At 53.0% G+C, this 23,937-nt stretch overlaps 1 protein-coding gene across 1 annotated transcript in view; it reads right to left on the bottom strand.

Moving 5' to 3' along the window:
• Nucleotides 1-21,836, bottom strand: part of DDX11 (DEAD/H (Asp-Glu-Ala-Asp/His) box helicase 11) — a 23,441-nt gene extending 1,605 nt beyond the window's left edge. Inside the window, 23 exon segments of the mRNA XM_012661266.1 lie at nucleotides 231-335; nucleotides 456-524; nucleotides 793-942; nucleotides 1,584-1,687; nucleotides 2,008-2,080; nucleotides 5,191-5,303; nucleotides 5,826-5,951; nucleotides 6,067-6,178; nucleotides 6,365-6,403; nucleotides 7,814-7,881; nucleotides 7,979-8,023; nucleotides 8,943-9,022; nucleotides 9,351-9,397; nucleotides 10,361-10,513; nucleotides 12,021-12,229; nucleotides 12,637-12,724; nucleotides 12,966-13,073; nucleotides 14,027-14,072; nucleotides 18,101-18,258; nucleotides 18,549-18,635; nucleotides 19,168-19,410; nucleotides 21,289-21,436; nucleotides 21,724-21,836. Of these exon segments, the coding sequence (XP_012516720.1) occupies nucleotides 231-335; nucleotides 456-524; nucleotides 793-942; nucleotides 1,584-1,687; nucleotides 2,008-2,080; nucleotides 5,191-5,303; nucleotides 5,826-5,951; nucleotides 6,067-6,178; nucleotides 6,365-6,403; nucleotides 7,814-7,881; nucleotides 7,979-8,023; nucleotides 8,943-9,022; nucleotides 9,351-9,397; nucleotides 10,361-10,513; nucleotides 12,021-12,229; nucleotides 12,637-12,724; nucleotides 12,966-13,073; nucleotides 14,027-14,072; nucleotides 18,101-18,258; nucleotides 18,549-18,635; nucleotides 19,168-19,410; nucleotides 21,289-21,436; nucleotides 21,724-21,740 (2,388 nt within the window). The 5' untranslated portion in view covers nucleotides 21,741-21,836.
• Nucleotides 21,837-23,937: the final 2,101 nt, after the last annotated feature.

Raw genomic sequence — 23,937 nt, 5'->3', positions numbered from 1 at the left:
AGATCCAGTCTACAATGAACAGAGTCCTGGGAAAGTTATGGCCTAATTTCCCACCTGCTCTCCAAGGGCCAGATCACGTTGCTGAAACACTCCCCCCACCGCTGAGGCACCCTGAGCAGGCACAGCCTGGCGGCAGACTCGGATGGCAGCAGATCGCAGGCAGGGGCCCAGTGGCCTGGAGCGTAGGGCGCCGGGTACCGCAGCCCCAGGAGATGAGCAGGGACCACTACTTACCGGCCTAGGTTGTCAGAGAAGTTGATCCCTTCACTCATCTTTCCTCCAACCACAGAGAGGAGCAGGGCCCCTGTCACCCGGCCTTTTGCCTGGCCACAGCGCTGCGGGACAGACCCAGCCCAGGGCTGCTGAGCCACAGCTTGCTTGGATGTCACCAGAAATGTTTCCACCTATCAATCCCAGGTGGTCTCCGGACCCAAGCCTCAGAGTGACCCTCTCACCTCAATGCACTTGGAATACTCCGTCAGCACCTGCTCCACCTGGTTTGCACTCTTGGGTTCCTGGAAAATCTGGAAGCAGAGAATGTCTCCCAGAGATGGGTCCAGAACGCTGGGTCTCAGGTCTGCTTCTGGCCCTGTGTGTTCCAGCCGGGGGACTAGAGAGCCTCACAGAGCTACGGGCTTTGGGGAAATCGTCTGTAGTCAGGGAGGGGGGCCGTGGGGCTGAGGAACCGGGAGAAGCCCAACCACCCCCACTCCCTGAGCGTGGGAAGGCCCAGGAAGAGCTCTGGGTGGCACCGTCCTCACGAGCGGGAGGTGCGGCCAAAGGGCCACTCACCTTCTTCCTGGCGGCCAGGCAGCCCAGCAGGCCACTCTTCTCCCAGTGGGCGTGGACACGGCGCTGGTACTCGTAGGAGGGGAAGAAACAGACCACCCCTCCGGGAACCACGTTGCACAGGTTACAGAGAATGCGACCTGCCTCATCCATCTGAGGAAGGAAGACAAAGAGCAACCCTAAGGAGCAGGCCTGAAGTCCCCCCATAAATGGCTTCTTAACCTTGGGGTTCAAAACCAAGGACAGAGACCCACGGTGTGACTACAGCCAGGGAGGAGGACTTTGCCCAGTGGCTCCTCTGGGTGGGAATCAGTGGAATGTGCCACCGTCCCCTCACCACACCCAGCTGCTGCTTCTGGCGACCGACCGCCTTTCTGACCCTGGCAGTGCTAGCGCCCCAGAGACGAGACTTCCCGTTGCCATGGCACTGAGGCCCTTCTTCATCGCCCAGTGTCCTGGTGGGCACCCTCTAAGACAGGTCAGGCGCTGAACACCCCAGGCATGGAGATGGGCCCCAAGACCTGCATCCCTGCCCACGGCAGGGGCAGATGAACCCAAGGGAAGAGAACCAAAGGAGACCAGCGGCTTTCTCGTGCGCCGTGTGCTAAAGGGATGTGGGAGGTTTCCAGAAAACATATTTAGCAGCCTATGGGTTGGGGGTGGGGCAAGCTCAGACCTTCCTTATAAACATCTAGACAGACACTGCTCACCCTGAGTAGGCTCCGGGACAGATGCCCCAGGATGGGCCAGAGCAGCCCCCACCCAGGAAGTCCCCCTCCCCGGCCGGGACTCACCATCTGTGGCAGCTCCCTGCGCTGGAACGTGAATTCCAGCGGCTGGCCAGAGATGCCGCTGCAGAGGACGATGGGCAGGATGTTGTCTGGAGGGATCACGTGACCTGGTGAGACCCAGGGAGGGGCTGAAACCCGGAGCTGCAGATGCTCTGCGAGGGGGAGTCCGGCAAGGGCGTTTCCCCACCGTCTTCCAGACCAGGAGCTGTGACAGGTGACACTCGCCCACGCTCCCCATCGCCACAGTAGCACTGGGCATGAGTTGGCGGGGCAGGGGAGCTGAGCTCACGAGACAGCCAGGACAGGGTGAGGCTCCCACCCTGGGGTCTCCTCAGCCCCAGCCTGAGAATGGCACGTGGTCACACTCATGCAACAGGGACCAGGGTGTGAATACTCGGCTCGTCCCGCCACGGACACGGCTCCTCACCACAGGAAAACTCCACCACTCGCTCAGCTTCTACGCCAGCACAGGCCAGCAGCTGCTCCCGGAAGTCAGACACCTGCAGACCACAACGTCAAGGCCTGTGACCTCCCGAGGACCAGCGGAAAAGAACCCAGGCCTCAGTGGGGCCAGGGGTGGGGAAGAGAGAAGACAGGAGTCTGGGCTAAGAGGCTCAAGTACACACCAACAGAAAAAAGCCGTAAAAGAAAAGGACGGTAACAAACTTGCAAAAAGAAAGAAATGTGAACAGTGTCCAGCACTGGCCGTCTCACTGAAACTACCTGCAGGAACAGTAAAGGAGATTGGACACGTGCGATTCTCTACCCGGGCTGTGCATCAGAATCACCAGTGGGAATTTATAAAATACACATGGCCGGGCCCAGCAGAACTACTGAGTGAGAATCTGCCCGGCTTCACCTGCCAAACTGGCAACCTCCTCCCTCACCCCCCCAGCTGAAGCACCCTGGAGAAACAGGCATCCTTAGCCACTGCTGGTGGGTACAATTCTCACCAAGGGGAACTGGACAATATTTAAGACATATCCTGTATAACCCAGGAATCCCAGATTTACGAGTCTACCCAGAGGACGCAGCCCCCAAACACCAAACCACACGTGCACCAGGATTTTTCCTGGAACAGCAAGACTTCCTGTGAGGAGGGCACGGGTCGGAGGAGCTGCGCTACATCCGCCCGAACCACACAGCCAGGGACAGGAGTGATCGCCAGTAACAGCTGACCATGGTGCCGTTCGTGTAAATAAAAAAGGGAAAAATGAAGACATACAGCTGCTGCTTTTTGTATTAAAGGAAAAGAATAGTGGAAGTGCAGACCAGTAGCTAGTAAGACTGATGACCTGCAGGGGGTAGGGAAGAGCCTGGAGAGGGATCGAAGTGACACTTTCCTGAATGTACCTTTCTATATAGTTTTGACTTTTGAACCACACAGATGTTTACATATTTTTAAGAATATAAGTCAAAAAAGAAAAAAGCAAATTCTAAAGTTGAAAACAAAATGAAACAAAAACAGCCTGCTATCTATCGAACTAGCAACATGAACACACACAGAAAAGCTCATCTCAAGTGACTTCATAGCCTAGAGACCACCCATCTGTAGTGGAATATACTCCAAGGGCCAAAAATAAATGCAAAGAAGTGCAACTTCAATCAGATTTATTGTGAGAAATAATATTGGTATTATAATTTTGAAAGTATTTTATAGTATACTGCAGGATACAGCAGATTACATGAACGTACTTAAGAAACCAAATGTTGAGCTTAAGAGAAAAAGAGACACAATGTCAAATTTCTAAATAAAAATCCAATAATTTATGTCAATATGGACTCACGATTTTTTTTTTTTTGAGACAGAGTCTCACTGTGTTGCCCGGGCTAGAGTGCCGTGGCGTTAGCCTAGCTCACAGCAACCTCAAACTCCTGGGCTCAAGCCCCGAGTAGCTTGGACTACAGGCATGCACCACCATGCCCGGCTAATTTTTTCTATATATTTTTAGTTGTCCGATTAATTTCTTTCTATTTTTAGTAGAGACAGGGTCTCGCTCTTGCTCAGGCTGGTTTTGAACTCCTGAGCTCAAACAATCCGCCCGTCTCGGCCTCCCAGAGAGCTAGGATTACAGGCGTGAGCCACTGCGCCCGGCCAACTCACAATTTTTAAAAACCTATTTCCTGGGTCTGTCTACTGAAATGCCCTATAAACAGCCATAATCCACAAGCACTGCAAACACCCTAGCACCCAGGTCTAGATTTCTAAATATCATTCCCCATTAAAAGAAACCAAGGCACTTTGGAGAAATGAATGAGTCCAGCTCTGAGCAAGGAACATATACGCCGAGCCTGGGACATTCTGTTGTGTTGGAAAGCAAGACTGACGGGGCCAAGTCAAAAGGACCAGAGGGCCAGGTGCCATAGCCCACGCCTATAATCCCAGCACTTTGGGAGGCTGAGGCAGGAGGCTGGTTTGAGACCAGGAGTTCAAGACCAGCTTGGGCAACATAGCGAGACCCCATCTCTACACAAAATTAAAAAATTAATTTAAAAATTTTTATTTAATTAAAAATTAATTTAAAAATTAGCCTGGCATGGTGGCACACACCTATACTCCTGGCTACTTGGGAGGCTGAGGTAGGATGGCACCACTGCACTCCAGCCTGGGTGATGGAGTGAGACCCTGTCTCTAAAAAACACAAAAGGACCAGAGGTAGTATGATGGGGTTCTCACCAGTCACGTTTGAGACAACGTGAGCCTGAAAAACAATGACCATAAGCAACTTTAACATACTGAATGAATAAAAATCTATGAAAAATCTATGAATCTATATGCACAAAGAAATATAAAAGTAAAAAAGCTACAGGTAGCTGGGGCTGGAAACCACTTCTTTTCGATTCTGAACAGCATCCAGCAAGTCCTTTTCTAGGCAGGGATTTGGTTTCATTTATCCCAGTATTGTTTGGTCTAGGTGTCTAACAAAAGACGGCTGGGTGTATAAAATACAGTGTACACGCAGAACTGGAATACAGTGCAGCCGGAGTATGGCGGAATAAATGCGTACTCTCTGACAGGGAAAAGCGTCTATGACCCATTGGTGCTTGGTGAAAAAGCCAATCATAATAACAGCATGTAGAGAGAACACCATTTTTGTCTGGGTTTTAAAATACATATGCACATATGTAAAAATTCTACATAGAAAGACTGTTATACACCAAAATGAACCTTTTGTTGGTGGAATTATTTTTTTCCTGTTTTTGCTCATCTCTACTTTCTACAAGGAAAATATAGTACTTTCATTAAAAATTACACATTAAAACCCATTTATAAGAGAAAGAAAGTTGACAGTGGGCGCAGGAAGGGAACAGCACTGAGGCACCTACATGAGAGTGTGAACCACACATTGGCTTTCTCTGGAGAAGCCTGACCCCCTGGCTGGGGCGTCCAGAGCGGGGTGCCCGCTGCCCCCCTCCCCCCTCCAGCCTAAAGGGCCAGGCAGTGAGCTGGCACTCCGGTGCCACCTAGTGGACACTACTGGGCCTGCTCGAGCTGGCCCCTTTTCTGGTTTGGGGACCTGGACAGGGAAGAGGCCTGATGATGTGTCCTTCCCTCGTCCCTGCCCCACCCCAACACCTGGGGCACAAGAGCTGGGGCTGGTGTCCTTACCGGCTGCAGGGTGCCCCCCGCGATGACCACTGCCCGGCACTCCTTCACCACCTGGGCAAAGTGCACGGCTGGATTCAGCAGCAAGAATTTGAGGCTGCTCTGACTGAGGCTGTCTGAAAAGAGGACAGTGACACGTGGGGAGAGGTGGGTGCGGGCCCACACAGACTTCCAGGGTCAGAGTCAAGGGGATCCCCAGGGGCTCCATGCATGAGGCTCAAGAGCCAGCACTTTCTCTTTAAATTATATCCATTTAACCTCCAGGACAACCATCCCTCTGACGTAGATAGTTCTGTCATCTCCTTTCACATGGGGACACTGAGGTTCAGAGAGACACTGGTCCAAGTCACACAGCTCGCAGGTGATGGAACCATGCCTCAAACCAAAGCCCATATCACCTTAACCACCAGGCCACAGGGCGTTCCTAGGAACCTTGCCGGAGAGGCCCTGCCCTCCCAGCGCCTGTGTGCCCTCCGCCCATCTCCACTGCTTGCCCTGGCTCACAGGGGGCTGCCCTGTTTCCTCCTAACCCAGGAAGGTGCCAGGATGGACGGACAGACTCCTTTTGTGTTGTGGCTCCCGGGCTCCAGGCTAGCTCCTGCTTCGGGACAGAGCCTGGCCAGGAAGCACCTACTTACCTTGGCGGCTCAGGATGATCCTGCCGTCCTGGTTGGCCGTGGTGAGAGCTGCGAGGAAGCCTTCAATGTGCATCAGTGGGGAAGTGGGGGCCCTGGCCTGGCCCTCGTCCACAGGGGCTGCAGGGGCTACACAGAGCAGAGAGGGGGAGGAGGCCTCCCTGAAGTCCGGTCCACACACGAGGAATGGATGCTCTTGCCCAGGGCCTGTAGCTGGCTCAGCCCTGCCGTCCTCCTGACTCACCCTCAGTCACGCCGGGCTGCAAGCTCTGCAGGAACTGCTGAAACCCAGCCAGCCTGGGCCGCTCCCGGGAGGACGAGAGGACCGAGCCGTATCTTTCTGTGAAGCCGAAGAGCTGGGTCGGGACAGAGAGCCCAGTGGAGAGGCGTGAGCAGCAGCGGAGGGAGGGAGACCGGGTGGACCAGAGGCTCCGCCAGGCCACCTCCCTCCACCCCAGCAAGGCCACTATGCACCGAGGAGCCCAGGGAACCAGGGGACCCTGGAGTTCCCTGAGGGCAGGCCCAAGACAGGGAGCAGGTACCTTTCTGCTGACCATGCTCTTCTCACAGTACCGCTGCACCTGCAAAACCCAACCAGCTGCCGGCACGTGCACACACTAAGCAAGCTGTCGTCTAAATTTACAAAAAGGCCACCACCTTCCTCCACCCTGGGAGGACACACTGTCACCACTTTCTCTAAGGATGCTCAGAGTTATGTCCCCCCTGCTTTCCTTATATGGGACAGCATCTAAGCTGTGCCTGGAAGAATTAAGAGTTGGAAAAGAGAACTGTGAGCAAAGGCATAAAGCAGGTGGGCCGGGCCTGCTCAGGGACAGTGGGGAACAGTGTACTGGCGTGCACAGTATGTGTAGTTTCCTGCCAGACCTCGGCGTGGGAGGCAGAGATGAGGGTTTTGGAGCCTGTCGAGCTTTGTGAAGAGTGCCATCCCTCAGTGGGCACTCACCAGATGGCAATTCATAAAGCCTATGGAAGGGGGACAGGACAGAAGCAAGGGGAGTGGAAGGACGGTGACAGGGAGACCGGCCTGAGCTCGAGTTGCCGCTAGCAGGTGAAGAGGGGAAATTCAGAGCTCTGTGAGGCTACCGGCCTGGCAGCTGTGTGGGTGTGGCAGGAAAGGGGAGGAAGGTATCAAAGATGGTTTGGATTTCTGGCCTGTCAGACAGGGACAATGGCAGAGACAATGATCAAAATGGGTAAATCAGGGGAAAGCTGGTTTTAAGGGAGAACGCAGGCAGGATGGAAAGAATGCAAGGCCAAGTCAGCATGGCCGGCCCAGACACCAGCTCTGCCCGGCGCTATCAGCTCCCTCATGGGAGGCCCGTGCACATCACCTTCCCAAGGTGACGTCTCTGAGCCTTGGTTTCCTCTGCTCGTGACTGGCAATAGGACATAGTACCTCAGAGCCACAGAACCTGGCACACCGCCTGGAATACAGTCAGTACTCCATCCATAAAGGTGCTCACTGTTCCTAGAGTCACTAGGTTGGGATCAAGTGGCACTGGGCACTCAGGCCTGGAGCGAGCAAAGGTCTGAGGCTGTGAACAAAGCCAAGGTCCGAGTGGGAAGAGGAGAGCGCGGCCCCAGCCATGTACGCGCCCAGTGCAGCCCCCAAATCAGCCTGCTGCTCCTGTCCAGTAGCCCAGGGGGACACAGAAGAGAGAGTCGGGCGGTGAGGACCTGTGGTCCCCATCTGTGTCTGTGAGGCACAAAGGAAGGCACCGAAATTTCTCACCCATTCCTGCAAACCCTCGGCCCTAGAATGAAGATTACTTTTTTCTTGTGAGGACGTTGCTTTAACGGTCAAGTAAGTACAAATGTCTATGTTTTAGATCCCCAGACCTTACACTGCTTGACAACTGAAGGAATTTGCTTTTCATTCCTTCCCTAATCTTAACATAGTACTCTGCCCACAGGTGGTGATGAGAAGGAGGAAATTTGATAGGTAACATATGAAGAAGAAAAACCTCTACCTTGAACAGGTTGATGTTGTCGATCTGGCTCTGAAAGAGGAAGTCGTTGATGGTCTTCAGCTCCGTCCCTGAGAGGAGACAAACGAAGCCCTGGGCTTCAGTCCCAGAGTAAAGCTCAGAAGTGGCTCAGGTCGGCCCCAGGCCCTCTGACAGCGACTCTCTCACCTCTCTGCAGGAGGCTCTGCGTGCTGGGATTTTGCTTAATGTTCCCTGAAAAGAAAATCCCAACAGGTCAGGAGGGAGGGGCTCTGGCCCCACCGCCCCATCTTCTCACCCCCCCGCCCTGCACCCTCAGGTGGGAGGAGCACTCATGCGATCAGCTGCCGTTCTGCTTCTCGCCATTTACACAAGGAACCCACGGAGAGGGCAGGAGCGTCCAGGAGTCTCAAGTCTGACCACATGTCTGCGCGTGGGACCGAAGCCTTGTGAGTTCATTCTTTTGACGCCTGCTCCAGGAGACAGGGACAGGTGGCAAGCCAACGGACCCTGCCACTTTACGCAGGACCATGTGGTGAGCCAGAGGCGAGGGAGAGGGGGAGGCGAAGGACACCAGCACGAGACCAGATCCCTCAGGAGACCCCATGGGCTTTGTGCCCTTCACTTCTGCGGAAGCCTTCCAAGGGCCACGTGACACAGGGAGGGCGTGTGGCCCAGAAGAACGCACACCGCGGGGGGGCTGGAGCCAGAGTCCAGTCTCCCCAGCAGGCTCCTGCCCTGTAGCAGCCGCCACCGAGCTGCAGTCTGCTGGTCTGGGCGGGAGGGTTAAGATGCCCGTGCTGCTCTCCTCGCACCGGCAGACAGCACTGTGCACGTGCAAGTGCTCTGCAAATGCCAAAGCTTTTATTCAACTGTTACACAAACGTCCCCTGCTTATGTTGTGATGTGTCATTACTTCCACCGGCAGAGTAGGGTCTGGCGAGGTAAAAAGGACTCAGAACATGGGCAAATAGAGTTCTGAGGAAAGATCTCAGGTCAGACAACTAAGCTATGAAGAAACAGAATTTCCTCAATCAATGACCAAGACAATTCCTAAGGACATAGAAAATCCAGGCGTCCTGCCTGGCATCCAAGGAAAAAGAAAGCCAGCAAGTTTTGCAGGCCGGATTACCATGAGGGGGCGCTCTCTTACCCCCCAGCACGGCCACTAACTTCTCCAGCACATACAAGATCTGTTTGATGTACATCAGGTTCTTGGCCTTCAGACGCTTCCTGAGGGGAGAGCGGTGCACGTGAAGAGGCCACGCCCCAACGACACAGTGCCCTCCCCGCCCCACCTGGAGACTGCAGCTGGTGCCTCTCAACAGGCTCACAAGCTATGGCCCCAGGCCCTCAGCACCCATAGCTCTGTCCCCAGCATCCCAGGCCTGCGCAGGAGCACACCATGACGGACGCAGGACGTGAACAGCATGCTGACCCACCACCCCACTGCAGGTGCAGGCTGAGGTGGTAGCCCCCGTGCTTCCTCTCAGAGGACGACTTAGGGGCCACTGAGGCTGTGTAGGGATTCTCCCCTCCACCTCAGAGGGCAGTGTCTCACCCGTATCGTTCCATGTACTGGAGCAACTGGGAATGCGCCTGGCAGAGCTGGGGAGAGAACACAGAGAATGGATGGGCGTCGGGGCAGACCAGGCTCCGGGCAAGCAGCCGAGGGCTGCCGGCGAATCTTAGATTATGCATAGGAGACGTTGGCCCCAGACACGCAGGAGGCGTCCAGCTGAGGAGACGGGGCTGGGTGCAGACAGAAGGTATGGGTTTAAAGGCCCTTAGGCTGGTGGGAGCTGACAGAGGGGAAGGAAGGTAAGTTCTGCTCAAGTGTCCACTCTGGGTCAGGGAAAAGCAAGAGGCTGAATCCCTCAGAGAGGAGTCTCCCTTCTAGTTTGTACCGAGTTAGGAAAAGACCTGTCATCTCCAGGAGTGATGGTTCAAGGTCACCATCACATCCTGGCCTAAGGCCAACCCAGGCACTGGTCCGCAGAGGTGGTGGGATGTCGTGGGGGTTTCATGACCAGAGCCCGGCTCCACACTCACGAGCTGTGTGATCCTAGGCACGTTGCTTAACTATCTCCGAGTTCCCGATGTAAATAGGACCCCCTCAATGGGAGAGGCAGCCTGAAGAGCAGACACCTAGTGCCATGCAGGGCACATCACAGGTGATCGATAGTGGCCTGCAGAGGTCTTGGGCATTCCTCAGTTAAATCCCCTCAAAGCCACATCGATAATAATGAGGTCCAGCCACACGAGGACTCCTGCTTCTCTCAGGCCATCAGCCCAGGTTACAGAGGACTGGCTAGCAGTGCCCTGGGCCAGGCGACTCAGGATGACAAGGGCACGTGAAGGGCAGGAGACGAGCCTTTTGCTGGACCTGGGTCCTCGGACTTCTGGGATTTGCTGGAAAGCCCCAGTCAGCCTCCAAGTCACTACCTTGACTCAGTACACCCTCTCCCAAGCGCCATGTCCAGAGGAGTTCCAAGCCCAGGTATTGGGAGAAATGATCCATGTCCCTTTGCCCCATGGCAGGCCCTGGCCCGGGAGGGGAGGCCAACCTACCTGGGAGCCACTGACCTCCGCACTGTGGATGCCCGTGATGGTGTCGATCAGGTTGTGGGCCTCGTCGATGATCACCACCTGGCCCTGCAGCCGGATGCCCGCCGCCTGCCGGGTGGCCGCGTGCAGCAGCATCTGGTAGGGCAGCACCACCAGCTGGGAGGAGAGATGTGGCCACCTGAGCAGGGCGGCTACGGCAGACTAGCCAGCCCTACTCTGAGTTCCTGGCTTCTATGCGTGGGGATACTGAGGAGAGAGCTCTGCACAGCCCTGTGCTGGCAGCACCCGCCCCTTTCCTCAGAAGTTCTATGTGCAAATGTACAAAACCCATCAGCTGGAGCGGATGTGACCCCTGACTGAACCAAGGGCAGGGGTGGGGAGACTGGAACCCTGCTGCTTCACCGCCTCTGTGCCCCAAAGGTAGCCCCGGAGTTCCCCAAGCTTCCTCCCAACACTGTCAAGCCTCTGTGCACCAGAAAGCAGCGCTGGCTTCTACTCCTAGAGCTGCTACTTCCCAGCTGTGTGGCTCTGGTGAAGTTTCTAACCTCTCTGATCCTGGCCTGACACAGTCTACCGCACGTGAGAGTTAAGGAGCAGAGTTAGGGGTAACAAAAATACAAGCATCCTGTAAATTCTTAAGTAGAAGTTGTTACAAAGATTTTCCAGTTAAAAGAATACTGATCTACAAAATGAAAAGCCAGAAAACTGGAAACTCAGTGCCCAGGTGTTAATACTGGCTCCATCCTTCACTCGCGGTGAGAAAACAGATGAATCCCTTAACCTTTCTGGGCCCCAGGGTCCCTGTATGTAGACTGCAGCCATGTCACTGGAGTACCAGACAGGCAAAACAAGGTGAAAGGCACTTTAAAAATCGAAAGCCACAACAATTTCAGGCCATCTTATGGTATTTGTGCATAAATGGCTACAGCACTGATCTTGCTCCGAGGCAGAGACCTGAGGGAGGGCACCGGACGGTGGGGACGGGACATGCTCCTCCAACTCTGTGGGCACCCACACACTCAGTCACGGTGGTGCGCTGCTGAGCGCTTAGCTGCTGTGGAAATGGTTACTAACACAGTTCCCTGCAGCTTTTAAAACCTACTGGATTACACTGAATTCTCCATAAGTGATATCCTCTGTCCAAAGTCCACTTAAGGAAGTAGCAAGAAAACAGTTCAATCATACCCACCAAGTAACAGTAAGATACCATTTTGATCTGTCAAATTAGCAGCTTTTCCTAAAACTGCTGAAAGATATGGCAGGCCAAGGAGAGCAGTATTCTCATGTGCTGCAGGCAGGTGTGCAAGCTGGGACTGTCACTCCGAAAAGCCGTTTGGAAATGCAGTCATGTGCCGTGGTGCCCTTGTTGCACCTCTCTCAGCTCTCGCTGTGGTTTCACAAGGAATGCACAATCTTTCCTGACGCCTATCCGCTGTCCCCCAGTAATGCCAATTGGCCCTGCAGCCCAGAGCCACCAAGGGATCCACGGGCCCCCTCCGACCCACATACTAGGGGAGAATGGGTTAGGTGCCGTCAGCACATGGTGTAGCTGTCAGTCTAACCATGGTGTGTGGCGTTCTCCCAAACTACAGAGTAAGGAGGACTCCCCCATGGCCTAGGCCACAGTTAGAGCCCAGAGCTACTTCCCCTCCAGAGTCCTCACCTGGGCTGCAGGAATGGCAAACCGGCTCCCATAATAGGGACAGGCCCGGGCCTCCTTCCCGATGGCCACCAGCTGCTCAATGTCCTTCACCTCTGCCAGGATCTCGTCCCGGAGGAGGTGCATCTGCTCGTAGGTATAGAAGGGGCAGGAAGCCCTCTTCTCCTGCCTCCTCCTCTTTGGCTTCTCCTCCTCAGCTTCATTCCTCTTCTCTGAAGGTGGCACAGGCACAAGGGGAGCAGAGAGAGAGGACAACAGCTGTCTATGCGGCCAAGAATGGGTCTGTCATGTTAAGACCCATTTCCAGGGAGTGGGGCGTATAAAACCCTTCTGAATACTACTGTGGTCATCAGGACACTCTGGGATTTGACTTTATGTTCTCCGTAAAGAGCCTATAAAATCACCTCCAAGCCAGGGGTGTGGACTAGACATTGGCCCAGAAGCCAGGACTCCCTTTCCCAAGGAGAGCGTCTTTAGGCAGGAACCAGGGTCTGCTCTGACGTTCCTCCCACTCAAGATACTTATGGTTTTATTTCCCAAGTCCCTGGCCCCATATCCTTGGTCACTTCCAGCCACTCTCCCAGACCGCACGAGGCTGCTCCAGAGTCCCAGCGACTACCGTGTTTGCTTCTCTGCATGTCCATGCAGCGGTCGTTAATAAGCTGCACGGAACCCAGGCTCTTCACGTCTTCATTTACACAAAGGTTCTACAAGACAGGAGTAAACAAGAGGCAAAGAGACGGTGGTGCCAAGCGACACACAAGCAACCCAGCTGGACCCGCCTAGCCTGCCTCTCCTCTTCCTTCCAACCACCTGCCAGTCAGGCCAGGGAAGGGGCTGAGCAGCCGGCCTCACACCCAGCACCTTTCTGGGCCTGGATGAGGAAGACAAAGGCACAGGGGAAGGAGCAGGATGGCACCTGGGCCGAGACACCTTGCCCCTGTTTACCTGCCGAGAGCCGAGGGAGACGAGCCGGATGCCCTTGCCAAAGGGGCTCTTCTGTACTTCGTGCACAAACTGGGACAGCTGGGAGTGTGTCCGACTGCAGTAATAAATCTGCTCAGGGGAAAAGAAAGGCATTTCAAAGAGGGGACTCTAACACGCCTGCACACAGAGGCACGCCACAGCCTAAGAGGCCGAGGGAACGGGAAAAGCAGGTACAAATGTACAGCCTGAGGCAGGGTGACTACCCCATGTCGGGTCTTGTCTAACAAGGGCCCCAGGGACTCCCTGAGTCTCCTGCAGTTCCAGAAGTTTACGGGCATAACCACAAGAGGTAACTCCTTCTACTCATCACATTCAGCCTCTAATCCAACTACTGCGAGGGCCTGGCAATCTCAGGAAAGTGTATTTTCCCTGAGTGGTGACTCTCAACATGGCAAAGATTCCTACCGTCCTGGGGAGGGTGTCGGGGGAGGACTGTTTCCACACATCCCAAAAGAGAGAGGAGGAGGCTGAGCTGAATATTCTCTCCCTACTGCTCTAAGGCTTAGAAAAGAGAAAAACAGGGATAAAATATCTACTTTCAACAGAAAACTAAAGTCTTACATGAATCAAACCAAGAACGTGTAAATTTGAGAAGGGTCGGACCACATGTACCCCACGGCACTCCATGCAGATGGAAATGCAGAGAAGAGAAGCAACGTGCCGGGAGAGACTGGAAGGGCGACGCTTTTGCCTGTCCTCCCCAACACCTCCCACCACCAGCACCACCACCCCATCGAGGCAGGAACCACCCCAGACCTCGGCCCAGAACAGCTGCTCCTCAATGCCCTGGAGCAACAAGCCAGGCCTCGCTCCCAGGAGCGGCCTCCCCAGGACCCAGCCTGCCAGGTGAGCAACTAGGGACCAGGTTCAGTCTGGGAAGCCACAGAGTCCACAGGCTGGAAGTCCCTCCTTGATCGATAGGAGGGTAAGAAGCAGCTGGGGCAACTCTGGCCCTCTCCCCTGGGGTGGAGAGCCCAGGACACAGGCCCAGACACAGCAGCACCTGAGGACACAGGTCTCACCTTAGTCACATGTTCTTCCTCCAGGTCATCCTCATCCTCATCCACTCTGCGCACGAGAGAGAACAGAGAAGAGTATTTCCTCAGCACACCCAGGTCAGCTAAACACCATTTCTTGAGCATCTACTAAGCCCCCACGACAAGCCCTGGACATCCAGTGTCCCTTGAGAAAGACAGAGCCCCATTCCTTTTCTCACAAGCTGACAGAACTGGGGCTTGCGCTCTGGGCCAGAAAGGAGAAACACAATCCCAGTAATGGTGCCACCAAAGCGGCAGGTGCTGCTTGTTCAGAGACACCCCCAGGCAAACACCACTCCGGCCTTCCAGGTCAGTGGACACAGGAGATGTGGAGGCAAAGGAGAAAGAGGCACAGCAGCCCAACCCCGAGCCACAAGCTAGAAGCCTCGCTCCAGCATCCGACCTGCAGCCATCGCAGCTGCTCTTCCCTGCTTGCCCTCCCTCCAGCGAGCTGCACCGCTCCGATCCCCGGGAGACACTTGCTCCTCAACACCTCCGGCCTGCGGACATGCTGTCCTGTGCCTGCAATGCTCTCTCCCCCACCTCACCAACTCCCAGTCAAGTCTGAGATCACGACATAAACATCGCCTCCTCCAAGGAGCCTTCCTTGACTTTCCTCAGTAGGCACAGCCAGTCCAACACACACCCATGGCACCCGCACCTGCTCTTCTTAACACTCGTCTCGTTCTAAATCGCTTCCCATACTTACCGGGCAGGGGAGATACCATGATCACAAAATCGCTTCCTCTTGGTCTGTCTCCCCCATCAGACCATCATGTCCACAATGGCAGGAACCAAGTCTGTTTCGTTTCTTTGGAGTCCCCAGGGCCCCCCCGCCCAGAGCCTGGCACACAGCAGGAACCCCACACACATTTCCTGGATGAAACCACAACCAACCGGTGAAGTGAATGAAAGATGCTATCACTTATGACCAGGAAAACCTCTTCTATCCTCAGTGCCTTAGTCTGCCCCTTCAGCTGGAATTATACCACGGGACTGAAACTAGCGGTGTCGGTTCAGGTCAACTGGCTATTGAGCAAACCGTAATGCCAAACACTAGGTCAGCTCCGGAAATATGAAATTAAAAAGATTTGGATCCTGCCCTGAAGCAGCTCACAGCCCAGCAGGGAGAGGAGGGGAAAACAACAGCTAAAACACAAATGGAGGCCGGGCACGGTGGCTCACGCCTGTAATCCTAGCACTCTGGGAGGCCGAGGTGGGCAGATCATTTGAGCTCAAGAGTTCGAGACCAGCCTGAGCAAGAGCAAGACCCCGTCTCTCCTGAAAAAAATAGAAAGACACTAGCTGGACAACTAAAAATATATACAGAAAAAATCAGCCAGGCATGGTGGCTCATGCCTGTAGTCACAGCTACTCGGGAGGCTGAGGCAGTAGGATTGCTTGAGCCCAGGAGTTTGAGGTTGCTGTAAGCTACACCGATGCCACGGCACTCTAGCCTGCGCAACACAGTGAGACTCTGTCAGTCAGTCAGTCAATCAATAAATAAATAACAAATAAATAAATAACAAATGGGTCCATGAGCAAAGCAGAGAGTGGCTGACACAGAGGCCACCGGGACAGTAACTGAGCCACCTTAAAAGAGGTGAAGACAGCTCTCTACACATCCGATAAAGGGCTGATAACAAGAATCTATCTAGAACTTAAAAAAAATCAACAAGAAAAAATCAAACAATCCCATCAACAAATGGGCAAAGGAAATGAACAGAAACTTTTCAAAAGAAGACAGAATAATGGCCAGCAAACAGAAAAAAATGCTCAACATCTCTAATCATTAGAGAAATGCAAATCACAACCACAACGAGATTATCACCTAACCCCAGTGAGAGCGGTGTCTAACAAAAAATCCCAAAACAACAAATGCTGGCGAGGATGCGGAGAGACAGGAACACTCTTACACTGCTGGTGGGACTGCAAATTAGTGCAACCTCTGTGGAAAAGAATTTGGAGATACCTCAAAGAGCTAAAAATAGAAACACCATTCGATCCAGCAATAGCACTATTAGGCATCTACGCAAACGACATTCTATAATAAAGACATCTGCACCCAAATGTTTATGACAGCACAATTCACTACTGCAAGGATGTGGAAACAACCCAAGTGCCCGTCAATTCATGAGTGGATTATTAAAATTTGGTATATGTATACAACGGAATATTACTCAATCACAAGAAACGACAGTGATCTAGCACCTCTTATATTTTCCTGGATTAAACCTAAGCCCATTATCCAAAGTGAGGCACCACAAGATCGGAAGAATGGGCTCCACTTGTACTCGCCATCAAATCGGTACTAACTGATGAACACTAGGGTGCTCACATGGCAGTAATACTCTCCAGGGATTAGGGGGATGGGGGGGTAAACTCGCAACTAAAGGACATGGGGAGCATTGTAGCGGGGAAGGGCATGCCTCTAACCCTTGCTTGGGTAAGGCGAAGACATAAAATGTAACCAAAATGTTTATACCCTCATAGTACCCTGAAATAAAAAAAAAAAAGATATGAAGACATTTGTCAAGGGAGCAGGGAAGGGTTCTGGCAAGAGGGAAGGGCACGTGCAAATCCTCGGATATGGCGGGGGAGGCCTGGCACATTAAGGAAAGGCCAGGGCAGCTGGGACGCTGGCGTCTGGTGGAGGGAGGCTGGAGGTGAAGTCACAGGGGCCTGGATTATCCTTCACAAGAGTCAATGGAGAGTTTCGGACCCTAGAGTCACCCTCCAGACAGACATGGTGACCACAGTGCCAATGAAAACATGGGACATGTCATCACCTTTAGAGAAGCAGCAGAGACCCCTCCCCAGCTGGGGGCCTAAGAGGGAAGAATCTGTAGGAACCCTTGTGCCTTTGGGGACAAGCCACGACCTTCGAAGCCAGAATGACCTTTCTAGTGTGCAAATCAGATCACGTCACTCCTTCGCCTCTCCCTGCCTCCCACTGCATGAGAGCGACATCCAGCCCTTCCCTGGCTTCTGGGGCCTACAGATGCACCAGCTGCTTCCTCTCTGGCATCTTCTTCCTCCCTCCCCCTCCTTCACCTTTGCTCTGGCACCTGGGCCTTCAGCCCCCTCACACACCACACCTGTCCCCGCTTGCACCCACTGCACTGGCAGGTCTCTGTCTGGAACTCTCTCCTCCCCCTCGGCTCCTGCTTGCCCTCCAGGCTCGGCTCACAGTCAGCTCCCGGGAGGGCCTTTCCTGACCTCTCCCCTGGAGGTGCAGCCACACCCCATCCACTGCCCGTTTCATTCTCCTCCTCGTAGGCGAATGTGTTTTCAGATGGGCATTATTTGTTTTCAGATTTATTATCTGTCTCTCTCCACAGAAACGCGATCTCGCCGAGTGCAGAAGTGCAGGGGCCACACCTCATGCACCTCTACGTCCACAGCATCTGGACATGCGCACCCAGAGCACACGCCCGAAGGGCGCTGGTGAGGTTAAAGTGTGAATGGAAAGGGGGCTCTCACAAGGGGTCGTGTGATCCAGAAATGGCCTGCTGGTCAGTGTTTTCTGATTCACCCAGCATGTTATGGCTCGTAAGGTATTAATAGAAACCTGCAGTCTGGAGCAATGGAAGCCTTAAGGTGAAAAGCAAAACTCAGGCTAAGGATGACGCCTTGATGGTTACGTCAGAACCTTGCACAGTGCAGTTCAGCATTTAAGGGCATGAGGTCTAGAGCCAGCCTGGCTGGCCGTCAGTCCCGGCTCTCGACTTACTAGCCTTGTGGCCTCGGCCAAGGCATGTCCCCTCCCTGGGCCGCAGCTTCCTTGTGTACGAAGCACAGACACCTGTACTCTGCCATCACTGGGCTGCCACAAGGATAACTGAGTCAACAGCCGTGAGGCCAGTGACTGAAGGGTGGCTGTCACTGGCCCAGCATTTATGGTCCTAAGAAGGAGCGTGGCTTAGAGAAAGGGGGCAGTGGCTGTCATTCCCTCTCACCGGTGCTCTACGAGTGTCTCTGGCAGGAGGGAAATTGCTGCCCTGGCAGGAGCCCCCACACAACCCAGGGCAGGGCAGGAAGCAGCAGCAGCTGTCTCACCCTCGAGCTGTTCTTTTCTCCTCGTCGCTCTCATATTCGGCCAGGACCAGCTCCTCCTCCCCAGCCTCCAGCTGCTCCGGCTGCTCAGCCCCCGTTCCTGCTGCCAGCATCTCCCTGCTGAGGCGCAGGAGACTCTCGGTTTCTTCTTCCTCCTGTCTCTGGACAGGGTTTTGGAGGTGGATAAGCGGGAGACATCTCAGCATGGGTGCGCCCACCCCCGGCGGAGCCAGCCTGGGCGAGTGCCCGCGAGCACAGGCCTCACCGCTCCATGGGAAAAGGGACGGGCTCTTGGGATCCGGGCTCTACTCACACTGCCCAGCTTCAGGGTGAGGGGAACTTAGCCAGCCGGGGTCGGGAAGAGGAGACCAAGCCCGGCCACTCCCAGAGTCTCCACGCAGCGTGACACTGCCTGGACATGACCCCAGCCCCTCCCTGAGATGACGCTCACCAGGCGCTTGGCTGCACACGTGAGCTGCGAGTTGTGGTGGATCCGCTGCAGGCGTTCTTCTCGCTTCCTCCTCCGGATCTGCTCCTCCTGAAGGGCGAGGCAGCCATAGAGGACACTCACGCAGGAAGCCCCCGGCCTTTCCTAAAGCATCTGGGGCTACTCAGCCCACACCTCCGCACACCGCAGCTCTCCTTCCTGGCCAGGGCTCAAGGCTGCTGCGGCCTCCCCTCCCCGGACCCTCAACCTGCGCAGGCTCCAGCCTCACTGCTCACGGCGGGCAGTCTGCATCCTCCCTCCCAAAGCCACCTGCTCCCAGTCACACCCATTCCTCAACTGAGTCTGCAGCCACGGAACCGCGCTGCCAGCGGCAACAATGTCACTCTCCTTTCCCGCCTGAGTAACCACTGGGAACTGCCAACCCCTTCTCTGGTGGAGGCCTCCTGACATCAGCTGGAAACAGCACAGGGGCCGCACCATCGACTCAGGAGAGCCGAGGGAGACTGAGGAGGCACCACACAGGCAAAGACGAACACGAGCTCCCCGAGCCTCGCAGTCGCCCCAAAGTAATTGCAGAAGCCGTTTCCTTCATCACTGCCCTTCTTCATACCCCAGATCCCACCTTCAGTCGGTCCACCAGATCCCTTTCTTCTTTCTTCTGCACAAACTCAGTCACCCAGTCCGGTTCTCCAGCAGGCCCCGGCGCGTCTGTGGTCTCTCGGCAGGAAGATGAGAGAAGTGGGGGTGGGTCCTTCTCACCCCGAGAGGGGCCAGTTTCCAGGAGACGTGCCTCTTCTTGACGCTTCTTCTGTTCAAAGTCACGGAGCCACGAGAGGGCCCCACAGATAAGACTTAAGGACTTTCCCTGCAGGAAGCAAAATGATCTTCAGAAACAGAAGGAAAAATAAAACTTCCCAAGTGATCTGTCCCCATTTTAGTAAGGGCTTCGAAGGAGGTCTGGCTTTAAACGTTAGAGGATGCTCTAAGACCACCGTAGGAAAGGAAAAGAAGGGAATTAGCTATACAGTAGCCAATAAAAACAAGAAAAAGGAATAAATAAAAGCCAGACCCAGCCGGGCGCGGTGGCTCACGCCGGTAATCCCAACACTTTGGGAGGCTGATTTGAGAGGATCACTTGAGGCCAAGGGTTTGAGACCAGCCTGGGCAACACAGCCAGATCCCATCTCTAGCAAAAAATAAATAAATAAAAAGTTAGCCAGAGTGGTGGCACATGCCTACAGTCCTAGCTACTTGGGAGGCTGAAGCAGGAGGACCACTTGAGTCCAGGAGTTTGAGGTTACAGTGAACTATGATGAGGCCACTGCACTCTATCCTGAGCAACAGAGCATGACCCTGCATCTAAAAAATAAAAATTAAATTAAAAAATAAAATAAAAGGCAAATATATTCAAAAATACCAAACGTGGCAAGTGGTCAAGTAAGGACTTGAAATATCCAAATCTGTAAATCAGAAAGTCACTACTGATCCTACCTAAAACAACATTTCACTGGGTTGGTAGGGGAAGAAGTGGAATGGCATTGGCTTTAAGTGGTAGGAATGTTAACAGAATGCTATCTAAGAAAACCATGCACACCATTTTCAGGACTCACTCTTTGTTAATTGGCAGGACTTACTGTCTGTCATTCACTGTATATGAGAGCAAAATGGAACAACAGAGTACACCACTCTGCACTCTTCCTGTCCCAAGAGATCCCTATATCACCTCCAGAAAGAGTGACACGCTCCCATAAGCAAGTGAGAGAAAGGGGATGAGTAGCTTTCTCTTACTCCTTCACTCAGCACACACATACTAAGAGCTTCCTAAGGGCCAACCTTGCCAACCCCTGCTAAGGCTCACAGGTCCTTCTCCTCTAGGAGGTCCCACCCTAGCTGGGGGCCCTTCATGGCAACACAACCATTTTACCATCACGCAGTGTTGGCTATAAAGGGTAATAAACAAAGGGCAGGAGAGACACTGGGGACTGCCACAGCCCTACTCCCTCAACCGCCAACCTCTAATACATGCCTTGTTCCCAGCCATGGAAGACAAACTAAGGGATACTTGATCAGATCCCTCCAGTGCTCAGTAACCCAGCTCCTGGGGACTAAAACAGAATGTTTTGGCTGGTCACCATGGCTCACAGCTGTAATCCTAGCACTCTGGAAGGCTGAGGTGGGAGGACTGCTTGAGCTCAGGAGTTAGAGGCCTGAGCAAGAGTAAGATCACATGTCTACCAAAAAAAAAAAAAATGAGTCGAATGTGGTGGCCTGTACTTGTAGTCCCAGCTACCTGGGAGGCTGAGGCCAGAGGATCGCTTGAGCCCAGGACTTTGAGGTTACAGTGAGCTATGATGATGCTACTGCCTCTAGCTGGAGCCACAGAGTGAGACTCTGTCTCGGCATGAACCAACATGTTTAATCAGTGAAAAAGCCAAAGTAATTTCTGTGTTTTCTCATCATCAAACCAGTTATGTACCCAGAGAAATCTGGAAAGTTTCAGTGCTATGGGGCATGGCTTCCAAGGCCATTCAAATCCTCATCTGCATTGAGCATAATTTTTCTCAGACCCTGCTGCTTTGTTTAACGCTTTTTATAGACAAAGTGACTATTACTCAGAAAGATAAAATGACACACGACTTTGACAAACTTCAAACCATGAAAATCTCCGCATAGGCAACTAGTAAAAGTGAGCAAGACCGCCTCTGAGTTTTCTTACTCATGGTCTCTCACTGTTCATACTCACAGTGCCAGTTGGACTCTCAAATATCCCAATCTTGCCAGCCTCCAAAACCTGGTACAGCTCTGCCATAAAGTCTTTCTGGATGGAATAGGGCGTGAAGGGAAAGGGAAATTGGATGCCAGGAATCTTCTGGGTTCTATCAGCCATGGTCCTAGGAAAAATAAATAAATATAGTAGCTCCCTCATGACCCAGGGAGAAGGGGCTTGAAATTTAGAGCAGTACCTAAGAACAGTCTCCACACTTGTTACAGAATGTCTCCTTGGGTTGTACATTTTCTTACAAGCAGAGAACATGTTCTCTCCATCTTGTTCAGGCCCACATGAAGCCACACCAGAATCAAGCAATGCATCCAGGGACAATTAATGGCTACAGCAGAATGCAGCCTAAGACAGCCCCAAAACTGAATCTCTACTGCCATTCCACCACTGCTTAAATACCTTTCTAATGCCTCCATGAAAGGCTTAGAGCTGTCCTCTTGAAGACACGTGCCCCTGGGATCAAGGATGTTGCATGTGAGGACTTTGGTAGCACCCTTCTCACACGACTCTGCAACGCAGCATTCGCACGCCACAGCTGCCTCACTTTATCCTGTCGTGAAGACCTGGAAGATCATGGCACACGGGCAGAGAAGAGTGAGGACAGCTGGTTTGGATGGTGCGAGTGAGCATATAGGTCAGTACCTTATGGGTATCTTTCATTTGCTTCTCACTTCATCCTAGCCCCTGCTTCTAGTACAAACCAGAGCCACCTCCTAATACTTGCTCTGTCCTCAAGAAATAAGAGCTTTCTTGTTTGGCTCCAGACTGGAGAGCTCTCTTCACAGCCACTGAGCTCTGGCTGGAACAGCTTCCCAATACTGAGACCTCCACATTTCTCTTTGCTTGCTAGACCAAGGTCTACGAGGAACCTCTGCTCCATGTTTATGTCATCTTTTTTCTCCTCTTCTGAACCTAACTTTCTCTGAGATGGCTTTTACCTACCCTTTCTTCCTTGAATCACCGTTTGGAGGCCTGACTCTTCCATCTGGTTCCCACACCTCTCTCTTTGAGCCACTTCTCCAAGCTATTTGGGAGGACCAACTAAAGACAAATGTTAATAAGTCTAAAACCCATTTTATTAGTATTAATAGATCTAAAATCCATCTTTACTACCCTGGCCTTGATAAGATCAGAGACAGTGTCAATCCATTTAGGAGAGGGGAGGTAGCTGCCATGATGCCCTTCCAGTTACAATTTAGGGACAATGAAAAAGATCTCCTTTAATCTGCACAACACAAGGATACAGCTGTTGGATTCTGGTGTTTACAGAAACTAAATAATTGCTCAAAGTCACAGCTAACAAGAGGAAAACCAGGGATTCAAACCCAGGTCCACATGGCTCTGTTTCAGTGACGTTCTTCTGGGTGCAAGAGAGAACAGCCTAAGTAAAAGGGAGGTTAACTGAAATGATACATAGTGAGAGATTAAGAATTAGGACTAGCTGGGAACACCAAGAACAGAAGCTGTGACAGGGCAGGACTTCCTGCAGACTAGAGCTGCAAGGGGGCCTGGATTTCAAGACAGCTCTAGGAACCTCACTGACAGTTAAATACCCAACGATTTTCATTCTCCTGCTCAGTCAGGTGGAGCCACAACCTGACTGACTTCCTCAGCTGACTCAGAGTTTCTGCTTACCCCAAAGGTTCACCCTTCTACCTTCTAGCTTCAGCTCCCACTGCCAGGTGAAAATTCTTTTCATGTCTTCTAGTTCTAAATCCCAAGAGAAAAGTCAGATCAGCATCTCTCTCCTTTTAAGACAGAGCACCTGTCAGCCTGCAGACTGGTCGGGCACCAGCCTGCTCTCATCAGCGGGGCCTTGCACCTGCTGTTCCCCCTGCCTGGGGAGTGACGAGTCCTCGATGTTTAGGACTCAGCTCGCTCCTCAGAGAAGCCTCCCCCACTATTGGGACACCCCACAGTGGTCCAACATGCCCCGCCCCCCGGCACACACACACCCCCGCCGTGCTTTCAGTCACTCTTTCCGCACATTACCCTGTATTTCATTTCCTCATACCTCTTACCACTACCCGACCCATTTTGTCTGTCTCCTGCACTAGGATATAAGCTACACTAATGGGTGGACCTTGTCTGGCTTGTTCTTCCCTGGCCCCAGGACTCAGAACTAGGTGCTTCAACACCTCGCAGGTGTTCAATAAAAATCTGATGAATGAATGAATGAATATCCAGCCAGACATGGGGCCTGTAGTAGAGGTTTCTGTTCTTGGTGTGGGTAGAGGGGCCAGTTCTTTAATAGTTTCAAAGTGTTTTCAGTTGGCCTCACAACCCTGTGTGCTCAGTATTTTTCTTAGCTCTGTTTTATAGATAATGGAACTGAGACTCAAGAGTTAAGTGACTTGCCCAAGGTCACTCAACAGGTGGTTGAACCCAGGATTAGGACCATATCTGCAGGCCAAGCTCCACAATGACAACAATGAAACAATACAGAACAAAGTAATTACTATTTCACTTCTCTGGGGGAGGTGATGGTGGCTCTCATTATTCCAGTAGCAGCACATGCTACACCACAGTGAAAGAAAAGTTTAGATAAATCTGGGAATAATGGATTCGCTAAGCCCCATCATGGACATGTGGTGCGACTTTCTCTTCAGGGTG

This window comes from Propithecus coquereli, unplaced genomic scaffold (genome assembly GCF_000956105.1).
Source record: "Propithecus coquereli isolate 6110/MARCELLA unplaced genomic scaffold, Pcoq_1.0 Scaffold701, whole genome shotgun sequence".
Classification (NCBI taxonomy): Eukaryota; Metazoa; Chordata; class Mammalia; order Primates; family Indriidae; genus Propithecus; species Propithecus coquereli.
Note: the sequence above shows the minus strand (reverse complement) of the source record. Positions and strands in the feature narration are given on the sequence as shown.